The sequence below is a fragment of the Sinocyclocheilus grahami genome, unplaced genomic scaffold, assembly GCF_001515645.1.
Source record: "Sinocyclocheilus grahami isolate Dianchi unplaced genomic scaffold, SAMN03320097.WGS_v1.1 scaffold27.1, whole genome shotgun sequence".
Classification (NCBI taxonomy): Eukaryota; Metazoa; Chordata; class Actinopteri; order Cypriniformes; family Cyprinidae; genus Sinocyclocheilus; species Sinocyclocheilus grahami.
The window spans coordinates 185,722-210,967 of NW_015505206.1; the positions used below are offsets into that span (position 1 = coordinate 185,722).

Here is a 25,246-nt window from a genome sequence, read left to right on the forward strand (position 1 = left end):
CATGCTGTTCGTTGACAAATCTCCATTTTTCACTTATAAGAGATTCAGGTTTGCACATTTTCCTAATCTAGTCTGGTTAATAAGGTGACCTCGCCTGAACTTTCTCAATACTCTGAAGCTAACACAAAACATTCAAACATTTTTACACTAATATTTAGAAACAGAAATATCATTGTTTATGTAAAATATGAATTTAAAATCAATTCATAGAGATTGCACTCACAAGCAATGGAACCTCTTCCCAATTAAATATTTTAGAACACAATGTATTCACTATAGAAAGTGTGTCTTTTTGACATTTTATTAAATTGCACTAATGTTCCAAGCGCATGGCTTTTAATTTAAAGACATTTTCTTGATATTTTTCATGACCTTGGGAACCCCGGATGGGCGACTCAGTGATGTGTTAAATCACATCGTTAAACCAATTTCCATACACGAGCCAGAGGGGTCGCTTAATTTACACCATGCCCAAACCACAGTAGGAAGGCAAGACAGCCGCATCGTGTCATTAGAAATCAAGGCTACTGAGTCAAGAGGGGCGCAGCCTCGGCGCGTGGAGTCACCGTGGGAACCGGAGACTGACAGGCGGACAGGGGAGGGGACTCTGTCCACTCAGAGGCACTCTCACTGTCTCTGCTCTGAATCATTAATTCGGCGTTATAAAGGAGCGTTATCAGGCGGCGGATGGTGCTCGTCAAGCGCTAGGACAGAGCTGACAGTGGTGATGATGGAGGGGCAGTGCAGCCGCTGTAAGATCGTGGTGGTCGGTGACACTCAGTGTGGAAAGACGGCGCTGCTGCATGTGTTCGCCAAGGACAGCTACCCAGAGGTGAACGCATCATGCTGTTTAGCATTAATACCTATCGTACTGTTAAAAAACAGGAAACGTTACTAAATATGATGAACGGAGTGATGATGACAATAGTCAGTGTGTGTGTTAGAGTAGTAGAATAATAGTATGACTGTTTTAAACCAATGAACGTAGGTTGCATTAAAAGTTGTGTGATTTAAGTTCGAGTTCAATAAACTGCATGCTTGTCTCTTAAGGGACTGGTCACACTAGAGTGTAAATGGCTAGAAAGATGAGCCGGAGCCTCGCGTTTCTAACTTGGCACGGAGGCGTTCACTGCATGAGCCGCTGAAGTGAGACTGCTAGGAACCAGGGTGCGAATTAAGATGGTCTCAAGACATATATAGGCTAATTAAAAAACACATTTACGCATTATTTTAACCGCGTTTTCATATAACATTTCACTGCAAAACTATAAAAGTTATAGGCTTTTACAAGTTAGGGCCACATGCAAATTATTAAAATTATAAATGTTTCAAATTAGACTAGACCAGGTTTTTTGGCAACTTTTTAAATAAGAAAAGAATTGAAAAAAATATATAAATATATAATTTGTAAATTGTAATAAGAACCAGCGCACTGTAACACCGACAGTTTAATTATTGGTAGGGTTAGGTTTAGGGCTAGGGATAGGGTTAGGTCTATGTTTTGGACAATAATGTTGATCCAGGATCAACAAAAACGGTTGATCCAGGAACATGTCTTACTTGGCAAAATCACGGCGACCGTGGACTAAGTATTATGATTTTTTCATTGCAGAATTACGTGCCCACAGTGTTTGAGAACTACACGGCCAGCTTTGAGATCGACAAGCACCGCATCGAGCTGAACATGTGGGACACATCAGGTGAGATCCGGCTTGGCATCAAAATTAAACAGTTTCTCGGAATATCATGCTACATACTACACATAATATTTCTGCAGTTTGTACTGTACATAGTAAACAAAATTGTATTTACCTATTTTTGAAAAATCCTACTTTTACCAAACGGTGCAGTATACCACAGGGCATATGGTTGGATACTGTATCACTTGACATGAACAAGAAGTAATGTCAATGTGTTTCTTAAGCTTTATCTTTTGACTCATTATCAATTAACACTGTCAAAACACATATTTGGATTGAAATGTTAAATGTGCATGAATCATTAACTCACCCTCATGTTGTTCCAAACTTGTATACGTTTATTTCTTATTCTGAACACAAAAGAAGGTATTTTAAAGAATTTTGAAGAACCAAACAGTTGTTGGTCCCCATTGACTTCTATAGTAGGGAAAGAAATACGGAAGTCAATGGGGACCATCAACTGTTTGATTACCAACATTCTTCAAAATATCTTCTTTTATGTTCAACATAAGAAAGAAACTCATTCAGGTTTGGAATGACATGAGGTTGAGTAAATGACAAAATGTTAATTTTTGGGTGAACTATCCCTTTAAATAAACATGCTTGTAATGCAGTCAAATATAATTATAATGTACTCTCTCTCTCTCTCTCTCTCTCTCTCTCTCTCTCTCGCTCTCTCTCTCTCTCTATATATATATATAGGCTTATTAGGCTATATTAAAATCCATATAAAATCAGGCTGTATGCAAAAGGTAGTATACTAGTATTCCAGTCCAAACATAGCCAGTGACTGTGACTCAAGCATTGTGTTCTTTAGTGGCGTCAAACTGATTTGGACAGTCTGGGAGTGTACATTTTGAAGCATCTGCATGGATGGATAAACAGATAGATGCAATTGCAAAAGTTCTACTGTAACAAATCCTGGTGCCAGTCTGGTCTATGCATGGACACGGTTCATTCCTGTCCCTCCTGGCTGTTGACTGCTCCCATGGCCTGGCTGACCCCTTGTGAATTTGTATGAGAAAGATTGAACATGGCTTTTTGGTTCTCTGGAGTGACTCACAAGAGAATGTAGTTTCAGCAACATTTTCTCAAATATGTGATGTCTGAACTACAAAGAGTCAGGAAGCAGAACCCTCGCTGCTTTGATATAACAATACACAGCAGACAATGCAGGATTTATGAATACAGAGTAGAATATGATCCTGTTGTATTGCTCTTGAGTTGTGGACTGTATCTGTGGGTGAGATCTCTAATATAAATGGCTTTGTGTGGATTCAAGCTTCTCATCTATAACACAACAGACCAACAAGTTAGCCAGAACTCAAGTAATATGTTCAAAGCTGTGCATGCATGTTTAGACAGTGCTGTCAGTGTGGATTTTAGCACACTTGGTGTTAAGCTACACCACTGCTGACACACTCATCCTGACACACACTTCAGGGGTTTCTCAGCAAGCGTGACCCATAAATCCCCCGCTCTAGGCCTCTGCATTTTTCCCCACCCTGCTATAAAAGTCCTTTATGGGAATTTCTTTTCTTGTCATCTCCATTTTTAAGTTCCTATGGGAATGTTTTCCTCTCCTGCTGTTGTTGTTGGTCTGTAGAGTTGTGCTGGGTCAAACTGTAACCCTGTTGAGAGTTTACTGTAAGTGCTCTCATACCAAGGTCTGAGTCTGTTTCAGCGTGGACTGTGTGATAATAAAGTTCAGCTGGTTATGAACTTTATCACTGTTTAGAAATGTTGTCAGTAAGCCCTCTTGACAACAGCCAGGCACCCAGTAGCTTTGTGTGCAAAAAGTATATGTGTATTTACAACTATTTTATTGACCGATATTGTCATACCAAAGTGACCTAAAATGATTCAGTCTGTAAATTGGTGGAACAACTTAAGACGAAATTTAATACAAACAGAACCAAAGTATTTAAATGCTAAACTGAAGCATTTCCCAATGTATGGCCAGATTGGCCTCATACATTAAATGTGACCCTGGACCACAAAACCAGTCTTAAAGGGATAGTTCACCCAAAAATGAAAATTACCCCATGATTTACTCACCCTCAAGCCATCCTAGGTGTATATGGCATTCTTCTGTCAGACAAATACAATCGGAGTTATATTAAAAAACATCCTGACTCTTCCAAGGTTTATAATGGGAGTGGATGGTATCCCAAAAAATTTTTCCAAAAAATTGAACCAATCCATTATAAAAGAAGTCCACACGGCTCTGGGGGGTTAATAAAGGCCATCTGAAGCGACGCAATGCATTTGTGTAAGAAAAATATCCATATTTACAACTTTATATACCTTAATCTCTAGCTTCCGCTAACTGTCATAAACGCATTTACGAGAGAGTGGTGTCCAGCGGATGACGTAGGTTTAGCGTAAATGCGGTGATAAACGCGGAAGTGACGGACGTGGAAGCGCAGAGGAGAGAGCAAAACAAAACACTGGTCACGAATTAGTAGTACAAAACGAGGATTTGTAAAGAAAAATGTTGGAGGATTTCAATATAAGCCAAGAGGACACTGGTCTTCCTTTGCTGTAAACAAAACTTGTTTCTCGCGAGACTAGCATATTCTCACCGGAGCTTATGCTACGTAGAGCTGTAGTCAAGTCCAGCTTTGTCGAGTCCAAGACAAATCCAAGACCAGGACTAGTCGAGACCGAGTCAAGACCGAGTCCAAAGAGGTTCGAGTCCAAGTCAAGTCCAAGTCCAAAAGTTTTGAGTCCAAGTCAAGACCGAGTCCAAATGAGAGAAAAAAAAGGATCCTTTTCAAGACCACATACTTAACTATTGATAATGTATGTGATGCGAGAGACAGCATATCTCCTATTCTAAGAAAATCATTTTACATTATTATTTGTAATGATCAAAAAGCATGTGTAAAGTAACAACTCTGTAGGAAAAATATCCATATTTACAACTTTATATACCTTAATCTCTAGCTTCCGCTAACTGTCATAAACGCATTTACGAGAGAGTGGTGTCCAGCGGATGACGTAGGTTTAGCGTAAATGCGGTGATAAACGCGGAAGTGACGGACGTGGAAGCGCAGAGGAGAGAGCAAAACAAAACACTGGTCACGAATTAGTTTGTAAAACCATACTGTATAATGCTGCTGTTTGCTGACATAATGTCTGTGGTCAAAAATTTAAATGATTGATGTCTTCTCACAGCGCGCACACGCAAAGCTCGGGATATGACGCATGCACGCGGTAGAAGGGATACGTTTGGCGCTACTGGGCATGCGCACATAAATACAGCGTAATTTTTGTCACACTGTACAACAATAATTAGTATTTCATTATTGTAAAGGGTAAGTTTAAAGGGGTCACAGCGGCAGATGCCACGGGAGCGCAAGCATAGAGCGCAGGCTACAGAGGGCTTTGGAAAGAAGGAGAAAGCGGCGTGCCTAGCGTTTTCCACGCGTTTTCAGGCACGACATGCAAATGTGGTTTTGTTTTGAAGGAGAAAAAAAAGCATATTGCTGGACTCGGTCGAGACCAACGAGAACATTTGGCAAGTCCAATGACCAAGTCCGAGACAAGTCCGAGTGCAAACACCAACGAGTCCGAGACCATAGAAAATTGTCGCGAGTCTGGACTCGAGAACTACAGCCCTAATGCTATGTGCTACGTCATCCGCTGGACGCCACTCTCTCATGAATGCGTGTATGACAGTTAGCGGAAGTTAGAGATTAAGGTTTATAAAGTTGTAAATATGGATATTTTTCTTACACAAACGCATCGCTTCGGGAGGCCTTTATTAACCCCCCAGAGCCGTGTGGACTTCTTTTATAATGGATTGGTTCAATTTTTTGGACTTCAAATTTTGGGCTACCATCCACTCCCATTATAAACCTTGGAAGAGCCAGGATGTTTTTTTTTAATATAACTCCGATTGTATTCGTCTGAAAGAAGAAAGTCATATACACCTAGGATGGCTTGAGGGTGAGTAAATCATGGGGTAATTTTCATTTTTGGGTGAACTAACCCTTTAAGTAGCACGGGTATATTTATAGCAATAGCCAACAATACATTGTGTGGGTCAAAATTATCGATTTTTCTTTTATTAAGTAAAGATCATGTTCCATGAAGATATTTTGTAAATTTCCTACCGTAAATATAGCAAAACTCAATTTTTGATTAGTAATATACATTGCTAAGAACTTCATTTGAACAACTTTAAAGGCGATTTTTTTTTTGTCCCCTTATATTCCAGATTTTCAAATAGTTGTATCTCGACCAAATATTGTCCTATCCTAACAAACTATAAACCAACGGAAAGCTTATTTATTCAGCTTTCAGATGATGTACAAATCTCAATTTAAAAAAATTGACCCTTATGACTGGTTTTGTGGTCCAGGGTCATAAATGTGATTTCTGTATCGGTTGTGCCACCAAATGCATTTCAAAAACAACGGCAATGTTTGGAAATGCATACTAGCATACTACTCTTGCTATTTCTGTAGTATGTATACTCTGCAAATTTTCTATGCATAGAATACCCAGATGACCTTCTACATTTGAGAAAATGTGCAGTATACAACAGAGCTCACTGCATGAAACACTGTATCCCACAATGCAATGAACTTGACTTGACCTTCCATCTCTAGCGTGATGAACGAGCCAGACACAGAATCAGCTATAAAATCTTTTTCTTGACAAATGTTAGTAGGTTTTTCAACCAAATTTGGATTTTTTCCCCCCAATTGACTACTGGTTATTGTTGTCTTCAGCTGGGATAAAGGGAAGCATTTTTACATTAAAATAATTAGCTTTAAGTGCGAACAAATATGAACAAATCTGTCCCTAGAAGTGAGCTAAGACTGATTTAAAAATGTCACTTTAATAAATATATTTAACAAATATATAATAGTTTATGCATTTAGCAGACGCTTTTATCCAAAGCGACTTACAGTGCATTCAGGCTAATCATTTTTTACCAGTATGTGTGTTCCCTGGCAATCAAACCCACGATCTTTTGCGCTGCTAATGCAATGCTCTACAACTGAGCCACAGGAACATGTACTATATATGTACTATCAGTTTCCTATTAATGTTATTATTATTATTATTATTATTATATACATTAAAATAATATATACTTAATTAATAACAATGATAATAATAAGATAACAACTGCATATAGTTGTCTCTGCACATTAAGCTGAATTCCCTTTCGAAGGGTATTAATATGCACCAAACTAAAATGCATGTTTTAAGTAAAAATATGTATCTTTAAGATTCTAATATGCATCTTTTTAGATCTAAATAAGGGCACCATGCCAGTAACACGTTTGTACCATTTTTCCCCCTAAAAGTGTGATAAAAGTTAGTATTTTGACATGAAAGCTACAAAATTATGTAATGATGTGGATAAATCTTAATTTGTCACAATGTCAAGATTTGTTGTGGATTTGTAATGAATGTGTGTGAAAGGTGAATGTGCAGTTGTAAAATAGAGAGCTGGATGAATGTTTTGGCCCGGCCATCTGGAGAACTAGGGCAACTATTGATTTGATGACTAATGAGAAATGAGTAATGAGAACTTTGAATGGTAATGAGAGGCTCCCTTTGTTTAACTGTGTGTGATTTGTTTGGTTTATGTTGTGTATGCTTTCTTCAGCATTTTCCTCAGAATTTACAGTAATTTTGAACTGTCCTTCAGTTTGTATAATCAAACAAACAACATGCTGACAGAAATCCACTTACAAGAATGTGTAGGCTATAATCATACAACGTCCATTGTATTCACATATCTGTCAATACAGCTTTTGTTTGTTTTGAGATACTGAGAGTTGAGTTGAAAATGGTAATCGACAGCATGCTATATACAGTGGGGGAAAAAAGTATTTAGTCAGCCACCAATTGTGCAAGTTCTCCCACTTAAAAAGATGAGAGAGGCCTGTAATTTTCATCATAGGTATACCTCAACTATGAGAGACAAAATGAGGAAAAAAAATCCAGAAAATCACATTGTAGGATTTTTAAAGAATTTATTTGCAAATTATGGTGGAAAATAAGTATTTGGTCAATAACAAAATTTCATCTCAATACTTTGTTATATACCCTTTGGTGGCAATGACAGAGGTCAAACGTTTGCTGTAAGTCTTCACAAGGTTTTCACAATAGAGCTAAAGACAAAATTAAAATGATCATTTACTCACGACATTCCAGAGCTGTGTGTCTTACTGTCTTCTGTGGAATGCAATATATACATTTTTACGTCATTAACACTTTTTTTCTAGTCCACTATAAACATTCTACTAACTATAAGTAACTTTGCAAGTACATGTCAACTTATTCTACTAAACTACAAATATGCTTAATAAGCATCATTTATAATAAGTGGACATGGCATCCCTTGAAGAGCACTCTCTGTAAAGCAACTTTCCAAACATAAATAAAACACAGTGGCTCTGTCGACGGTGGTTTAGTTAAAATCGCTGAACGTAATGAGTCTTTGGTCATTGTAATATTGCTTAGGTCAAAAATAACGAATACCAAATGCACGAGATGCAAAACACTGGTGAGGTTACCACTGTGTCAGTCATCCTAGTTTTGAGTTCTGTTCCATACACACAAGACTGTAATTTAGGAGATTCACTCACATATTTAAATGTGGTTGAAACGCTACAGTGTGTATGTGGCCACTGATTCCTGCAATTCCTACAATTCCTGCACACTGGTAATCATATTTTAATGCAACATTTCAGTCATACAACCTTCAGGCATTGTTTCTGCTGGCATAACATCCTTCTTTTCAGGTTAACCTTTTCATGCATTGCCCTTAGGCCTGTTTAGATCTAGAAAAATGCAAACATAAACACATATTCACACAGGTAATCACGCTGTGTCTCTGATGGGTCTTAATGAGGTGTCTGTCGATGTTTTGTGAGCATATGTGTGCTGCTACTGAGCTAACTGACACTCTTGTGCTTACGGCTACATCTTCAACAATCTGTAATGACATCCCATAGAGTTCTGCTTCATCCACACACACACACACACACACACACACAGCTGCACAGCTGGCGAGAGGTGAATCTAGGGACTGGAAGAGGAGAATGTTTACTGGCACACATTCAGGTCAGCGTTTCATACAGACACACTGTTCTTAACAAGTCACAAATTATGTCTAGCACTACAGACGTAATCACAGTAATAATGTCTCGAAAATAAACAACTGGCCGAGATTTCTGTGGAGACATTTAACACCCACTGCAAACAAGTTTGTTGTTGTTTTTTACGTGGCATGAATGTTTTTGGATTGGCTGAGGAGAGTGACCAACTTCAAATTATTAAATAGAAAAACAGACAAAAAAGACAACAAGAGTGTTAAGAAAAGAGCACGCACACATAGATGAGATGCGGAGCAGCTGTACAGTAAACACGGTTTCTCTGTCTGTGTGTGTGTGTGTGTGGGTTTATCAAGCTACTTGGGGGCAAATCTGTCCAGAGAAGGGAGCTAAATCTGGTACGAAACAAATTTGACAATGACCCTTTGGGCATTTGTATGAAATAATAATAATAATAATACATTATTATTATTTCAGACATTATTACATTAAATTTTATTACAAGGTTATAAAAATCATTTTACCTTTTGTTGTTATTATTACTCTTTGGTTAAAGAGGTTTCTCACCTCCAAATGTGTCAAGAAAAAGCACTATATAAATGTCATGCATTATTATTATTATTATTATTATTATTACATGGAATGTATTATTATTTGTAATAATTGTAAATTCAATTTATATGTAAGGAATTAAAGGAAAATAATTTATACATAAAATAAATTAATAGTAATTATTGTTATTATTATTATTTGATAGATGATTAAATTTGATTACAATTTAATAAATATAAATTTCCCTTTTGTTGTTATTAGTACTACTCTCTCTCTCTCTCTCTCTTTCTCTCTCTCTTTATATATATAATATGAATGCTTGAATCATTTTTATGAAAGGTTAAAGGTGCAAAGTTGTAAAGGTTTACTTGTTTAGAGTATGGTTAGGGTTTTGGTGATTATTATGGGGTTTATATAAAAATAAACAACAGAAGTCTATGGTATGTCCTCATTTAAATAGCTAAGTAAACAAGTTTATTTTAGAAGCTGTTGTATGGAGAACAGAATAAAGTGCTTCTGTGTCCCTGTGGACTAGCACACTCAACTTGGCGACAAATAACAAAGAAGCAATATGACGACAGAAAATGCCTTTTTTCATTCCAATCTGTCTCTCTGAACACTTTTATTAGTTTCGTCTTATCCTTATTTACACTCTCATCTAGGAAATTAGATTTGACCATCTTTCCCTGGCTGTGGTTGACAGACCTGCCAGAGGGGATTGTGGGACATGCAGCTCATAAGGTGGCTCCTGAGGCCATGCAGCCCATAATAACTGATAGCTTTGATCAGCGCTTCAAACACTCATTGTCACTCTCTCTCTTTCTCTCCCTATCGCTCTCTGTCTATGTCTGGATTTGTGTCCTCACTCGAGGGAAGGACAGAAGAGTGAGAGATGAATGCAAAGTTCGAGAGAGGAGATCAGGAAAGACAGAGTACGCCAATTTTAGACGGTGGCATTTCACAACCCCATTCAAAGTACTGAGTACATAATGTGAATTTTCTATATGAATCCAAAAATATTATGAGGTCACCTTGACCGTCTTCTATTTTCAACATCATAAATGAACGAGAAACTGATTTTTTTTTCTTTTTCCGCACTGCCAAACAAATTAGGCAGTATTACACAAAATCAAATTAATAATGGGTTTAATTTCTGTGATTATGACTGGACAATTAAACATGCAATTCAGTGAGGTCATGTGACAACAATAGCATAATACTGTACTAATATGCTACTGTAATAGAAATGTATTATAGAAATGTAGTATAGTTAACTAAAACTAAAACCATAGAAAACATTTTTGTTCACTGAAATAAAATAAATTTTAATTAAAATATACCATTATATAATATTACAAATACAAATATACAAATATTCAGCCTGTTTTCATTTAGTTACTTTTTTCAGTTGTCTTTTTAGAGCTGTCTTACAGAAGCATTTGGATTTATCTCAAATTTGATGAAGTTTGCATCGAGTCCTGTTTTTTCCTGTTTATTACTGTAAAGCTGCTTTGAAACAATCTGTATTGCATAAAGCATTATAGAAATAAAGGTGACTGCGCTTGACTGAACCCTGGGACAAGGGTGGCTTAGAAAATTCACAATGTGCATTGTGCACAGTATACAGTATACATACTTTATTATGCAGAATTAGTATGAATGCTAATGTTAAAAATGCTATTCCGAACACAGCCAAAGAGAAAGAACTTACTGTGCTGGAATTAAACTGACCTCTCCTTCCTGTTCAGGCACTCACCACTGTAGAAACATCAGTCTTTTCTATCATCTGCCCTGCTGTATGACCCACTGTACATAATTTATATGTGCCACAGCATTCGCAAGCGCAATTAGCAGTGTTTCCTCTTTGATTTGAACATCAGCTTTATCGTAATGAAGCGTTTTCATCCTGACCCCTCACTGTGCTTGTGTTCTGCAGGGTCCTCGTATTATGATAATGTACGGCCTCTGGCGTATCCAGACTGTGATGCTGTGCTCATCTGTTTTGATATCAGCAGACCAGAGACGCTGGAAAGCATCCCTAAGAAGGTCAGAATCTCCTCTTATTTCCTTTTTTCTTTTCTCTAATCCTAAAAAAGAGAAATATCAGTATTTACATGAAACAGTGCATGTTGGAATGACATTATAAGCTGTAGTTGTAAACACGCACATACTTGCAGCAGTTTAGTCTCTCGCTGGGAAAACACAATGTAATTGTCGACTAAGAGAAGTTTTTGTTTGTGGGTGTTTAGCAGTGGGAGGATGACGGCATTGTGGATTTACACAAAAACACAACCTAAACACAGATGCCAACAATTATGTGGTGATGAGGGTGTGAGCCTAGCGCTGAAGGGTTTCAATGTGTTTTTTGAGTTGACGTCTTTTGAGTATGTGTCTGGTGAGAAAAATATATTCAGATGATATAGGAAAAAGAGTGGGCAATATTATGAATTTTTCCATGGTCTGTCTGAATACTGGATTCTGATTGGCTGGCAGGTATACAGTAAAACCGTTTAATGCACAGGTAGTTCCAAGTCAGTTTAATCACCGTTCCATATTAATGTGCTGCTTTAATTGATGCACACAAACACACACACATACAGAGAGAGAGAGAGAGAGAGAGCGACTGAGCGAGTGAGTCGGAGATTGCAGATCGCACATAAACTTGTTGTCAATGCTTCCCTGCGATTTTTATTAATAAAATAGCCTAGATACTAGATCGGTACATTATATTCCTCAGCAACGAGGTTTTTGAAGTAATTAATTGTTTGTAGAGAGATGCAGACGCAGCATGCAGGTAACGCACACACAACTATCATCTCTCTTTCTCTCTCTCTCTCTCTCGATAGATAATTAATTTATAATTCATTCAAATAAATGTGATCTTACCGCACTATTTCATCTCTGTTTCTGATTTGAAGTGGGCAGAATGCTAGAGCTAACAAGCCGTAACTGACGAAAATTATAACTGTCATTTTTACCCGTTCGGTCAAATATTGCGCTGCAAAGAGCAATGTGAGTTTTAACTTGTCTATAACTTGGCAAATGACCATTAGGGATGGGCGATACCACTTATTTTGTTTTCGATACGATACCGATATTTTTCAAGGCAGTATCGTCGATATCGATACCGATTCGATACTTTTGAACTAAACTTTTAAATGATGAAATGTATTAAATTATTAAATTACTAAGAGTAAAACGGGTAATGATAAGCACTTAACTTTATGTTTAAAACGCATTTTAACATTCAATATGCCTTAATTGTAACTTATAAGGTTATATTTTTGTTTACACATGGTTCAAATATGTTTTTTGTTTACACCTGATTCAAATCTATAAATACTACAGTTGAACTACGGTCACTTTAGTAAAACCATGGTTCATTTTCATAAGGGACTGCCAGTGACAGGCTGTTGCATGCATAAAATGCAACCTTTTTATTCTGACAGTGTATGATTTCTATTAACATTACAGAATAGAACATGATCAGTATTATCTTTTAACGTTTAATTTAAATAACTAATTGCACAAACTATGTAGGCTACAATTTCAGTTTGTTTATTGTGAAATAACTGTGTCCTTCTGTCCTCTGATAAGCATTGTTCAGGGCTGCCGTTCCCAAAAGTGAGTGAACACTCTCTGTGATTGATTAGTTCTGTCTTGCAACATTTGCGTGTCCAGATGAGCAGGAAAATAGTTCTATCCTATACAATTACTCGCTAACAAAGGTTATTCGTCCAATTCAATGCATATTGTACAAATGTTTTTTTTGTTAAATTAACAAAATTACTGGTAAATACAACACACCTTAGTATCGATATTTTTTGTTTGAGTATCGATACTTTCGATACTCGCGTCAGTATCGATATATCGATACTTTGGATCGATACGCCCATCCCTAATGACCATGGAATAAGCGATTCGCGTCGGGTGGTTCTTGGCCTCCTCGTCATGCATTTAAAATCCTTTAATGCATGGCAAACCATTGATTTTCCTTTACATATCACATATTTATATCACAGAAACGGTAAACAATACCATTTAGAAGTTTGTGGTCAGTAAGTTGACACGAGGTCAGTAGACACGATTAACCAGTAGAAATTTGACAACCAGTAGAGATTTTGGACTGTCGTCTTTATCGTGGTTACACGCTCATGTGACGTTGCTTTGCTACATGGTCACAAAAACATATCATTTGCATGTTTTTACACATTGCCGTTTAAAAACAAGTGATTTTAAGTCGTTGAAATGCAATCAGCGTCGAAAGAGAACTAATTTCGCGGTATGCATGTGCTGTCTGAGAGGCGCACACGTGAAGACAGTGCTCATATATAGCACAGGAGTATTGCACAGTTATTTTGCCGCTCTATAGGGCTTGAATGGTTAAATACACACTTGTATGTGTCAAAATACCTGTCTTTGCAAGTATCCTTGTAAACATAGTAATTTGTGTGTAATGCCTCATTCAGACTGTCAGCCCAAATCTGATTTTTGTGCAAATCCGATTGAAATCCAATCATATATAGATGATGGCAACGACAACAAACTACATAATATCAAAATTTTGCAATCCGTTTTGAGGGACATTCATATGTGGTTTGAATTTCCTTTCAAATCACATTCCTAGAAATCCGTTTCAGTCTGAACTGCACTCTTAAAAATAAAGGTGCTTCAAAAGGTTCTTCAAGCGATGCCATAGAAGAACCATTTTTGGTTCCACAAAGAACCATTTAGTCAAAGGTTCTTTAAAGAACCATCTCTTTCTTACCTTTTTGTAATCTGAAGAACCTTCTTTTGCCACAAAGAACCTTTTGTGAAACAGAAAGGTTCTTCAGATGTTAAAGGTTCTTTATGGAACCATTTAGACAAAAGGGTTCTTCTATGGCATCGTGAAGCACCTTTATTTTTAAGAGTGTGGTCAGATCATATTTAGTGTGCTTTTTCATGTTTTCAGGCCATGTAAAACGTGAACACGTCAGACGTTTTGTAGAAAACATGCTGAACGTCTTTGCAGAAACAAGATTGTGTTGTTGCAAACTGCAAGTCAAGAGGAATAAGACAATATACTGCTAGTATACGCACTTCTTTGAGTTTTGAAACCAGCGGAGACGGCAGCACGGAATAAAGCCGCACATTCCAGCTTCCTGCATTTCTGTCGACATGAGACGACATGCATAATATTAATAATCCAGTGCGACAGCAACATGTTGTCATGTCGTAAGACAACATCTGTATTGCAAACTGTAATGCTGTTGTTGTTCTTTAGCGTTGGCATAACAACACAATGGCATTGCCATAGAAACCAACACACATTCCGTAAAACGAAAGAGCGCTTATGGACACACAAATCGGATATGAACAGTTGCGATACACTGTGTGGACAGTCAGTTATTCAAACCAGATTCCATCCGGATATGCACAAAATTGGATTTGGGCTGACAGTCTGAACGAGGCTTATCAGTATAAATTTGATCTGGGCAGCTCCTAAAGTGACAGCAGTCTAATATTCTGTCTGTCTGTCATTCAAGTTAATCAAACAACAATAGAGAGAAAATCTCTCCCTGCTCTTGACTAAATCACTTTTGTTACTTTAATAAGATATATATATATTTAATTTACACAATGAAGAATATGCAGTGTTTTTATACTTTTGATTACTTGATTCAATGTATGTAGCATCATTTATTTGTTCTACGTACTACAGTTTTTTATCCTGTTGCTTGTGATTAGTTTCTTATTCTTATTTAATTGCTGACTGTTTACTTGTCTTCAGTGAGCTCAAGTTTTTTATTTTTATTTAGGCTAGTATTAGTTTTTTGTGATATTGACTTAATATAGAATAAAGCAAAAATAACCATGTGATATATATCATTACCATGAAATAAAATTACTCATATTGTGATATAAGATGAGACAATGGGTCATATTGCTCACTCCTAGTAAGTTTTATTATTTTTTAAAAGAAATTAATGCTTTTATTCAGTAAGCATGCATTAAATTGACCCAAAATGACAGTGGCATTTTATTATTATTACTTTTTTGGAATTTTACAAAATATTTTTATTTTTATTTTTTTCACCAAATTAAATGTATCACACAAATATTAAGCAGCACAAAGGTTGCCGACAGTGATGACAACAAATGTGACACTAGAACTGAAGTAATAATCCTGAAAATTGACCATTGTATCACAGGTATAAATTACATTTTAAAATACATTAAAATTGAAAACAGTTATTTTAAATAGTAATAATATTTCAAAATATTACTGTTTATATTGTATCTTTAATCAAATAAATGTAGCCTTTGTGAGCATAAGATACTTTTTTTTAAAAACATTAAAATGTCTTACAGAACCTAAATATTTGACTTTTTTTTATTATAAAAGGGTGATTTAATTTTGATGTAATTATCCCGAAATGTCTCCAAAAGCTTTTCATCTCTAAACCATCACTGTTGTTCTGCTAACCCTTGTTACAGCAGACACACTGAATGTCTTTACACCAATGACTACAGCATCTCACCTCTGAGGCCACTGAGGCGGAGCTAAAGGCCATTGTGGAATGTTGAGAGGCAGGCCTCACCACCTCCGATTGGCCAGTTAACGGTGGCATTTAAGGTTAAAGATCACAGCACTGTTTGATGGATGGCTGAACACATTCAGAATCTGTGAAATGGTGCCATAGCTGAGATAGCTGAATCTTTGCAGGGGCTGGTGAACAACACACATACAAATGCACCATACTCCTTCCATAACTGGCTTTGGATGGTTCTGCATTAGCAGGAATGTTCCTGAAAGGGTCTTGTCAGGCTCATTTTAAGCTATGTTGATGTAAAAGGAGATTTAAAGATGTTGTTGTTAACTATGCTGTATAGTTAATTGGTTAAAAACTGTTGTAAATATTGTGCAATTTGATTTGGATATGCATGAGTGTTAGTGTTTGTAAGTAATCATACAATTACTGGTGAAATTGCTTCCCTAAATCTCTCTCAGATGTCTGCACGACTACATTATGCACTCATTATGTGCACATAAACTACAAGGAGCAAAAGCAATGTGCCACAGACTCACTGTATCACAGCATAAACAACTATTGCAAGTATCGACTATAAAGTGAAATAAAATATTTAAATGTTACTAACAAAATTTAGCTATTGCATGCATTGTTAAAAGCTGGTAGAGAAGGAAGAAAGGTGCAGTTGAAACAGTAATATTGCAAAATATTATTACAATTTAAAATAACAGTTATTTGAATATAATGTATTCCTGTGATGCAAAGCTGAATTTGCAGCATCATTACTCCAGTCTTCAGTGTCACGTGATCCTTCAGAAATCATTCTAATATGCTGATTTGCTGCTCAAGAAATGTTTCTGATTATTAATGTTGAAAACAGTTGTGCTGCATAATATTTTTGTGGAAACCATGAAATATTTCTTCAGGATTCTCTGATGTTTAGAAAAAATTTATTTAGTTTGATCAATTTCATGTGTTCTTGCTGAATAAAAGCAAAAATGTGACCCCAAACTTTTGAACGGTAGTGTAGATCAGTAGGTAGGTAAGTAAATGGATAGATTTTTATCTAAATTTGAGTTGCATATGACAGATTCTTTCTTTCCTTCTTTCAGTGGCAGGTGGAGGCTCAAGAGTATTGTCCTAATGCAAAGTTGGTGCTGGTTGGCTGTAAGTTGGATATGAGAACAGATGTCAACACCTTACGAGAACTGTCCAAACAGAGACTCATACCTGTCACTCATGAACTGGTGAGCGTACATACGCTCACACACACGGGACTGAAACATGAAGAGAAAAGAGAGATTGTGTTAGGAGGACATTAGTGTTTATTCAACTGCTGCTGCACAAACATGAGAACAAAGACACATACAGTAGTATTATACAAACATGCCTTTACATAGTCTGGAAGACTGCTAGCAAGTTAACAGTACAAATATACCTTGTCAATTCAAGATCAAAAATAGATGTGTGTAAACTGTTAAAATCATTTAGGAGCATGTTTGCAAATATATATATATTTTTTATTCAGTTTTACTAAGGTTAAGCCCTGCCTTCCTCAATGTCTATATGAAAATGCTGTTTAAAATGTTTTTAGATGGAAGTATAGAATCTCACACTGCAGTTGACTGATGGCACAGTTTGAAATGTCATGTAAACGGCTCTTATATTGTGTTTGAAACCATTTCTTAAGCGCGCACAGACACTAAAAGAAAGCTCTATAATTACACACAGAAACCGAACTACAGAGAGAGCAGTAGAAAATGTTCCCTCTATTGCGTCAATGCTCTGAGCGGGTCAACTCGCTGTAACAACATTTCATTAGTTCACCTAGTGCTCTCCATAATTCTGCTCTGTAATGAGAAGAATATACGTCACTTCACATGAAAATGGTGCAATTGTATGTCTCACTACGTTTATTTTTAAAGCATTAGAGGCACAAATTTCATGTGTTTATTGTGAGTGTAGATATGTAGATATTAGATATGTTCATGTACTTTCACTGACCTTTTGTTGTAGAAAAAAACGACATTTTAGCAGTTTCATGTATTATTTGTGCACCCTTTTCGAGAAAAAAACATTAGCTGACATGAACAAAAAGCACAAGAAGGGAGGGGATGAAAAAACAGTTTTGTGTTGTGGCGTGTTTATTTTTGCTTTGACATTTGGTTCAGTTTTAGCTGTAATTCATATGAACACCAAAAAGAGTTTCCATTAAAGAGCGTGAGAGAGAAAGGAGTGATAAGGAAATTGAGAAATGAGAATGTAAATTCTCTCTGATATTTCTGACACAGTACATTTAAGCTGACTTGTTTCTTTCTGTCTATCAGGGGAGCTCACAAGCACGCGAGGTGGGCGCAGTTGCATACGTGGAATGTTCATCCCGAATGTGCGTGAACAGTGTCCGAGACGTCTTTCACATCACCACGCTGGTGTCCGTCAGACGTGAGGCCATCCCGAGCATCAAGAGAAGCTCCTCGCGCCACGCTCTCAAGCGCATATCTAATCAGCCTCTACTGCCAGTCAGCTCACAAGCCACACCCCTTGAACCCACCCCGACCCTCAGGGAGGACAGAGCCAAGAGCTGCACAATCATGTAGACTAATGCACACACAGTCACAGTGGTGTGTGTGTGTGTGTATGTGTGTGTGAATGAAGAGATGTGCACAAAAAAAGAGACAGATTCTCTGTATTTATGGAAGAGTCATATTGTCCCATATTTGGCCCATGGGATTGTACAGCTGTGTGAATACATTATACAGAGGAGTTCTATTTATTAACTTCAAGTTTGCTTTTATTTTTTATCATTGTGGTATTGCTTTGCTGACCTAAGTGTCACAAACTGTGTAAAGCAGATGCAAAAAGAATAAAAAAAGGGTTTGGATTTTTTTGTGTGGACAGCTTCAATTTACGTTTACTAAAAAAACACTTCTTTTAGTTTTTTGTTTTTCAGTGTCATGCTTTAATTTTCTCTCTTGGGTCACACGTCTCTAGAGATCACAGATCTGTAGCAAGCTCATTTGTGTGGAACTAAATCCCTGGAATTCTGGAGTTCTGAGAATCTTTCCCCAGCTTTAGCCATGATTAGCATTAGCGTTAGCAGAACAAAGACATCTGTGACTTCTGCTGTTCACTCCTTTACATGTGTGACAGCACCATCAGTCATGCTCCGTGACATTACAAAGACTTCATTCACACTATAGTGAAACACCAATGCAAATGCTGTCTAGTCTAAGGATAGACATGGTATATTTTTTTGAGGCAGAATTTCTGAAGTTAATGTGGGAAGTTGGAGTTTTAGGTTACATACAAGGGATAGTTGGCCACAAATGAGAATTCTGTCATTATTTAATCACCCTCATGTCATTTCAAACCTGTATGGCTTTCACTGTATGGATTAAAGAGCACAAGGACATTTTTCAGTATATTTACTTCTGTGATCCACAAAAGAAAGTGAAGTCTTACAGGTTTGGAATGACATGGGGGTGAGTAAATGAGTAAATTTGACAAATTTCATTGTTGGGTGAACTATCCCTTTGAACTCTGTTGATTGCAATAGAAAATAAATCCAACATGTCATTCAGTTTGTAAAAACAAGCTCTTTACGTAATGTTTACTGTTCACTGGGGTAAAACATTACACTGTATAAACGTTACAATACACAGTTTCAAAATACTAGTGTGATAAAATCACTTATCTGTGCAACATTGTGGTCCAGTGTCAACTCATACCAGAACCATACACTACCCATCAAAAGTCTGGATTATTAATAAATTAATACTTTTATTTCCCAAGGTGGCATTAAGGGAGCATTACATTTCTATTTCAAATAAATGCTGTTCTTTTAAACTTTCTAAAAGTACACTGAAAGAAAGTGTCACAGTTTTGACAAATATCTTAAGTACAACTGTTTCTTGAGCGCAAGAAGTAATAATATTTCACAATATTCATGTTTTTACTGTTCTTTAGAGGGGAAATATCATGAAAATCTGACATTTTCTGTGTTTAAGTGCTATAATCGGGTCCCCAGTGCATCCACCAACCCCAAAAAAACATGAAAAAGGACAACCCAGTAACTTTTTTTTTTTTTGGTAAGCCTTTCTCTGCAAGCTTGTGAAAAACATGTGCCGCTCATATTTCGCTCTCCCTGTGATGTAGAAAGGGGATGTGATTATAATATTTCCGCCCCTTAATCTGCACATTTCCACCTACGGCGCCGCCATTGTGTTTTCGCAAACGACAACAGTGTACCAGTTCTAACACCATGGCAAAAGTTCGAGCAAAGCATGCTAACTGTTCTGTCTTTGACTGCACTGACGAGCACAGAACACTTGTTTTTATAGTCCCAGCCTCAGAGGACACAAGAGAGCAGTGCATTTATTGATTTATTTACTATTACGCTAATATAAACGTGCGATTTCTTTCCCAGCCGTTTACCTTCACAGACTTAACCGACTGTTTTTGTAACTCGTGTGTGTTTTTATAACATAAACTTGAGTGTATTTAACAGTTAGTGCAATAAGACATGAAAGAGAACTTAGTTTAGTACTCACATGCTGTGTGACAGCCGCTTTCTGTGCGTGTGCTCCAGATGTGTGAGCTCAGAAAACCATATATATTAGAAATTTAAACTGATATGGCTTTAAAAAGCCTGATTTCAGCCCAATAGACATGATAATCAAAACCAAACCAAAATCTTTTTAGCAAAGTATCCGAGGTATGGGCTGTAAAGTGGCCCTATTCTGGAAAAGGGAGCGGGGAGCAGCAGCTCATTTGCATTTAAAGATACATGCACGAAAACAGCATGTTTCTGCTTCCACTAAAAATAGGCATTTTCAAAACAATATACTTACAATCTGGGGTATTTTGAGCTGAAATGTCACAGACACATTTTCGGGACACCTGAGACTTATATTACATTTTGTAAAAAGGGGCAAAATAGGTCACCTTTAATAAAAAAGAAAGAAAGAAATAGTACTACAAAAGAATTAACATGACTTTATAAAAAAGTGCTTTATGCATTACCAAATATATGAATTGTCATTGCTTTTAAACTCTCTATGCCTTGCCCCATAGATTTCCATTGTAAATGTGACTCCACAGAATTTATCAAAAATTAACAATTGTTCCTAGTGGGCTTTAAAGTGTGTGGAAACAATTATGATTTGTTTCTATGTATTTCACTCTCATTTATATTGTAGAGGCCAGGAGAATATTGGGCTTTATATGTCAATTATGCCAATTTGGAATAAAACCATAATCCAACCTCAAAGAGAAGCAACTCAAGAAATCCGGCTTTTGTGCAACATTACAATGTTCTGGGTACAACAAACAGTGGTTATTTCTGTATGCAAATTCTCTTGGAGCCAGTTAGATGCACGAAAAAACCACTAGGGATTCAATCAGAAATATGCAGTCATTGCCAAGGCAACTGTGTACAGCCCTTTGTGACATCACAACACAGTCTAGCATGAGGGGATGCTGTTGCCGTGGTTTCTGGAAGGTCTATGAAGAAGTCCATCTATTTGAACAAACAGAGCAATACATTCGAACACACACACAAACTGAGGTCATGCATCCAAACCCAGAATGATGGATGTGTCAAAATTAGTCGTGTTTGATTAATTTGACATGTTCCGTGTTATTGAACATTATTGGACACAATTACATTCACTTACCGCCTTATGCCTCAGAGAGACACACACACACACACACACACACAGAGAGAGAAACATGTGGCATGATGAGCTCCTGACAGTAGCAGGTAGCTGAGGCTGCCAGAAACAGTCATGACCTGCCGAGCCCTACAGCTCAGGCTGAGTGTAAGAGGATTAGTCAACGTGTGTGTGTGTGTGTGTGTGTGTGTGTGTGTGTGTGTGTGTGTGTGTGTGACAGTTAGTCATTATGTCATCAAGACACATTCTTCCCTTCAAAGTCCTAACACTGTTTTGACTGGAATGTGAAATTGCCCATTTGCTGAGCAAAACAAAAATGATTAACTAAAAAGAAGCATGTAAACACATACAATCCTAAAAGGATTCACAAGTCAAAGAAGATGATCAAGTGTGTCTCTAGAGTGTGTTTATGAGTGTATCCATTGGGTTTTGGCAGTATTATGGGAACCAAATGTCCCTATGAGCATAGTTAAACCTTAAACCAGGAACAAGTTGGGCACACAATGGTCCCTGTAAGAAAAATCACTTCATAAACATATTAAACAATTGTTAATGACAATATAAAAAAACTGATTGATTTGCATCAGATTTAGAGGAAGCAAAATATAATTAGTTTAGTATATAACAGTAGAAGTCTTTGTTAAGACCCTACTATGATACGAAATCAAACATGTGAGTGAATGTGTGTGTGGCTGGCAGATCTTGTTGAATGGCAAAATGCCCTTTTGTCTGCGGGAAACCAAATGAACAGACAATAGGAGTGAATTAGCATTTGCATTAGTATTCCAGACTTAAATTCATTATTTCAACTGAGAGTTCACAGGTGCGACGAAAGGCAAAACAAACACAGAACTAAATATGAAATCCTGTGTGACAAGGTGATGTTTCTGTTCATTCACTATGCTCTGATTGTTTATTAGCGATTGTTTTGCCACCACATGATTTAAGTTATGCTAACTCCAACCATTCTTTTAAAGCAGTATTTACAAAAAAAGTGGTCTGCAAGTTGTTTGACCAACAATAATACATTAATACAATTATAATTGACAAAAAGCAGCCATAATTTCTAACTTATATCTTATTGTGTTCACATTCATTTATTATTCATGTTAACTTCAAATAACAATGTACATTCAACTTCGAACAGTCTATAGTCAGCTTATTAGCAGTCTAGTTAATTTCAATGAAATAAAAACAAAACAACAGACTCAAACTTATGGATTGGTGACTAGACTTTCATTAACTACTTAAAGTTGCAGTCACATTTACCATTGTTCAGTGAATTTTTGTGGGCGAAATCTAGTCAGTTCTATAGAAATCCTTACAATCATTAATTTTGTGTTGACCAAAAGAAAACGGCTTGTTTTGAAAGTGACTTCTGTTAAAGATGTGCTTCATAATTGCTACATTGTTGAAAATAGCCAAAAAAAATTAGCCAAAATGTAACTAAAATGTGATGCACCTTAAGTTAGTTTCCTGAACATTGAAGTTTAAGGTAATGTGTACTGAGAAAAAAAAAAACATCAACCAGCCTAAAGTGGTTTACTAGTCTTAGGTGGTTTAGCAGCCTGGTCAGACTGGTATTTAACTGGCAGCCAGCCAGTCAGGCTTGGAGACCAGCTGGCTAAACACCAGCTTGTACCCAACACCCCTATAAAACCAACAAAACAGACAATCTAACCACTGTAGGCTGGTCTTTTCAGCAGAGTTTGTGCATGTTCACTCGTGACAGATTTTGCGACTGATTTTGTCAGTGCAGTCTGTTTGTGTTTTGGTTGATTGACACATAAACACAGAGCTTGTGGAACACTCGCTGGTCAGACTGAGCTTCATTGACACTAAGTGAGTCTCTAAACGCACTTTGCTCTCTGCATGTGTCCACAAATACACGCAAACACACTTGCAGAGTAAATAAATACTGATGAAACACTTGCTTTGGTGTTGGTCTGTAGTACTCTCTCTGTGTGTGTGTGTGTGTGTGTGTGTGTGTGTGTGTGTGCCTTGACATTGGAGTTCAGAAGCTGAATAATGGATAAGAATGTTGATGCGTTTTCCAGACGCGTTTTGCTGCTTCTGCTTTTTAAGTATGCAAAGAAGGTTTATTGGTGTCGCCCAGGCAAGAGGCCAAACCTGGTGTAGAAAGAGACAAACAAAAGGAGAAAAGGGGACACGAGAGAGAGAGAGATGAAAATGAAGTCTTTGAAGAGTGACATGCACACTTGACATGCACAGACACTGTCAACATGCACAAACATTCACAAGCAAATATTTAGACGTCCTCTCCCTCTCAGCCGTGGCACTGATTGGTTCACACAGATGCTCTCGCTCTCTCTATCTCTGTGGCGCGAGCGAGTGGTTAAAGGTGAAGGCTCAGTGAGATTCTTTCTAGTCTGTCACCAGTCTGTCTGACTCCTGAGACCAGTCAGAAATGAGTCAGGGGTTAAAATGCTCTGTTTGATTTCGTCTGATGTAACAGAGAGAGGTTTATAATACCTGGGGAACGCGATCAGTTAGCATTATCTCAACGGCAGCTGTTCGACTCATGTAGAATGCATATAGAAACTCAGATGGCCATCTTTGCCATCTGAGTTTCTATATGCAGTTTTTTTATCCAATCAGCCGAGCCATAAATGCCATGTGACTAATTACTCAGGAGATGATGTCACAAAGATGCTGACTGGTGAGTAATACTTAGAAAAATTAAAAATTTACAATAGAACAATGGTTTTGCCCTCATAATAGTGTAGTAACTTACGCTAACCAGACAAACCTTCAGCTTGATGAAGCACAAAAGGTGAGCAATGGCTGTCCCAAATCGCATACTCTCTTGAGTAGGTACTTTTTTGAATAAGTAATTACTTCACTGACAACAAAAAGAGTACATTATCTTTAGTATGTATGTAATCTGGACGTACTGTATTTGCCATGTTATCATTGTCACGTGACCTACCAGCGTCAGTTGCGTCGCATCACTGCCATTCATAAATCCTCTCCCGTGGCCTCATAGAATAGTAAAGTGTCCAATGTATGCACACTTCAGAATCACACCGGAAGTAGTACGTCAATCTGTCTATTCTTTTATGACTTCTGTGAATTCAGACATAGGCTACTTCTTTGTCACATACTGTTTTTCACCTGTATGTGATTTCAGATGCAGTCCTTGTCCCTTTAAAGTTGTGTTGAAAAGAAATTAGCAACAGATCTCTTCTTCCGTAACTGATTGAAACGGATTATCGAAAAAGAAACAAAAAATGTACGGTTAGGAGCATCTTCCATTGGTTGATGAGATGGAGGCAGATTTTTCAGTCAAAGTTTGTCGTTTCAATGGAAAATTGAGCTTACATTTTGATTAAACATTACAAGGACGAAATTACATTTAAAAATGAAACATTTGCATGTATGAATCTTTCACAAGAAGATCAATAACATGCATTTATAAATTGATAGATTTTATTGCTTGATGAATTTAAGTAAGTCACTTAACTCTTTCTTTTGCAACATCTCCATTCAGATCTTCAGATATTTTTAACCAAAGGGCTTGCAAACATCTCCAATCTACTTGAATATGGAAAGAACATCAAAAACTGCTAACCAATATTATGTTTCAATATGTAATTCATATATCATATTAGCAATCAAATCTGACAACAGTATAAAAAATGTTGCTTCTTCAATTCAAATGACTGAATATATATATATATATATATATATATATATATATA

The 25,246-nt window shown here is 37.0% G+C and overlaps 1 protein-coding gene across 2 annotated transcripts; it reads left to right on the plus strand.

Annotated features, from left to right (window-relative positions):
* Positions 1 to 478: 478 nt before the first annotated feature.
* LOC107567027 (rho-related GTP-binding protein RhoN-like) lies at positions 479 to 21,713 on the plus strand. 2 transcript variants are annotated; one of them, XM_016252624.1, is made up of 6 exons: positions 479 to 832; positions 1,613 to 1,700; positions 11,274 to 11,383; positions 16,965 to 17,099; positions 18,180 to 18,489; positions 21,690 to 21,713. In XM_016252624.1, exons 1-5 carry the CDS (start codon positions 728 to 730, stop codon positions 18,447 to 18,449), a joined length of 708 nt encoding a protein of 235 aa, XP_016108110.1. In that variant the 5' UTR covers positions 479 to 727; the 3' UTR covers positions 18,450 to 18,489; positions 21,690 to 21,713. The 2 variants fall into 2 exon arrangements, with proteins under 2 accessions (XP_016108110.1, XP_016108102.1); XM_016252616.1 differs by lacking the exon at positions 21,690 to 21,713 and having other exon boundaries at positions 18,180 to 18,717.
* The last annotated feature ends 3,533 nt before the right edge of the window (positions 21,714 to 25,246 follow it).

Excerpts from the sequence above, each read along its gene's own strand:
- LOC107567027 (XM_016252624.1), top strand. The coding sequence starts at position 728 with ATGATGGAGGGGCAGTGCAGCCGCTGTAAGATCGTGGTGGTCGGTGAC. Across the intron at positions 11,384-16,964 it reads TGGAAAGCATCCCTAAGAAG|TGGCAGGTGGAGGCTCAAGA; the intron begins GTCAGAATCTCC and ends TCCTTCTTTCAG. Across the intron at positions 17,100-18,179 it reads TACCTGTCACTCATGAACTG|GGGAGCTCACAAGCACGCGA; the intron begins GTGAGCGTACAT and ends TCTGTCTATCAG.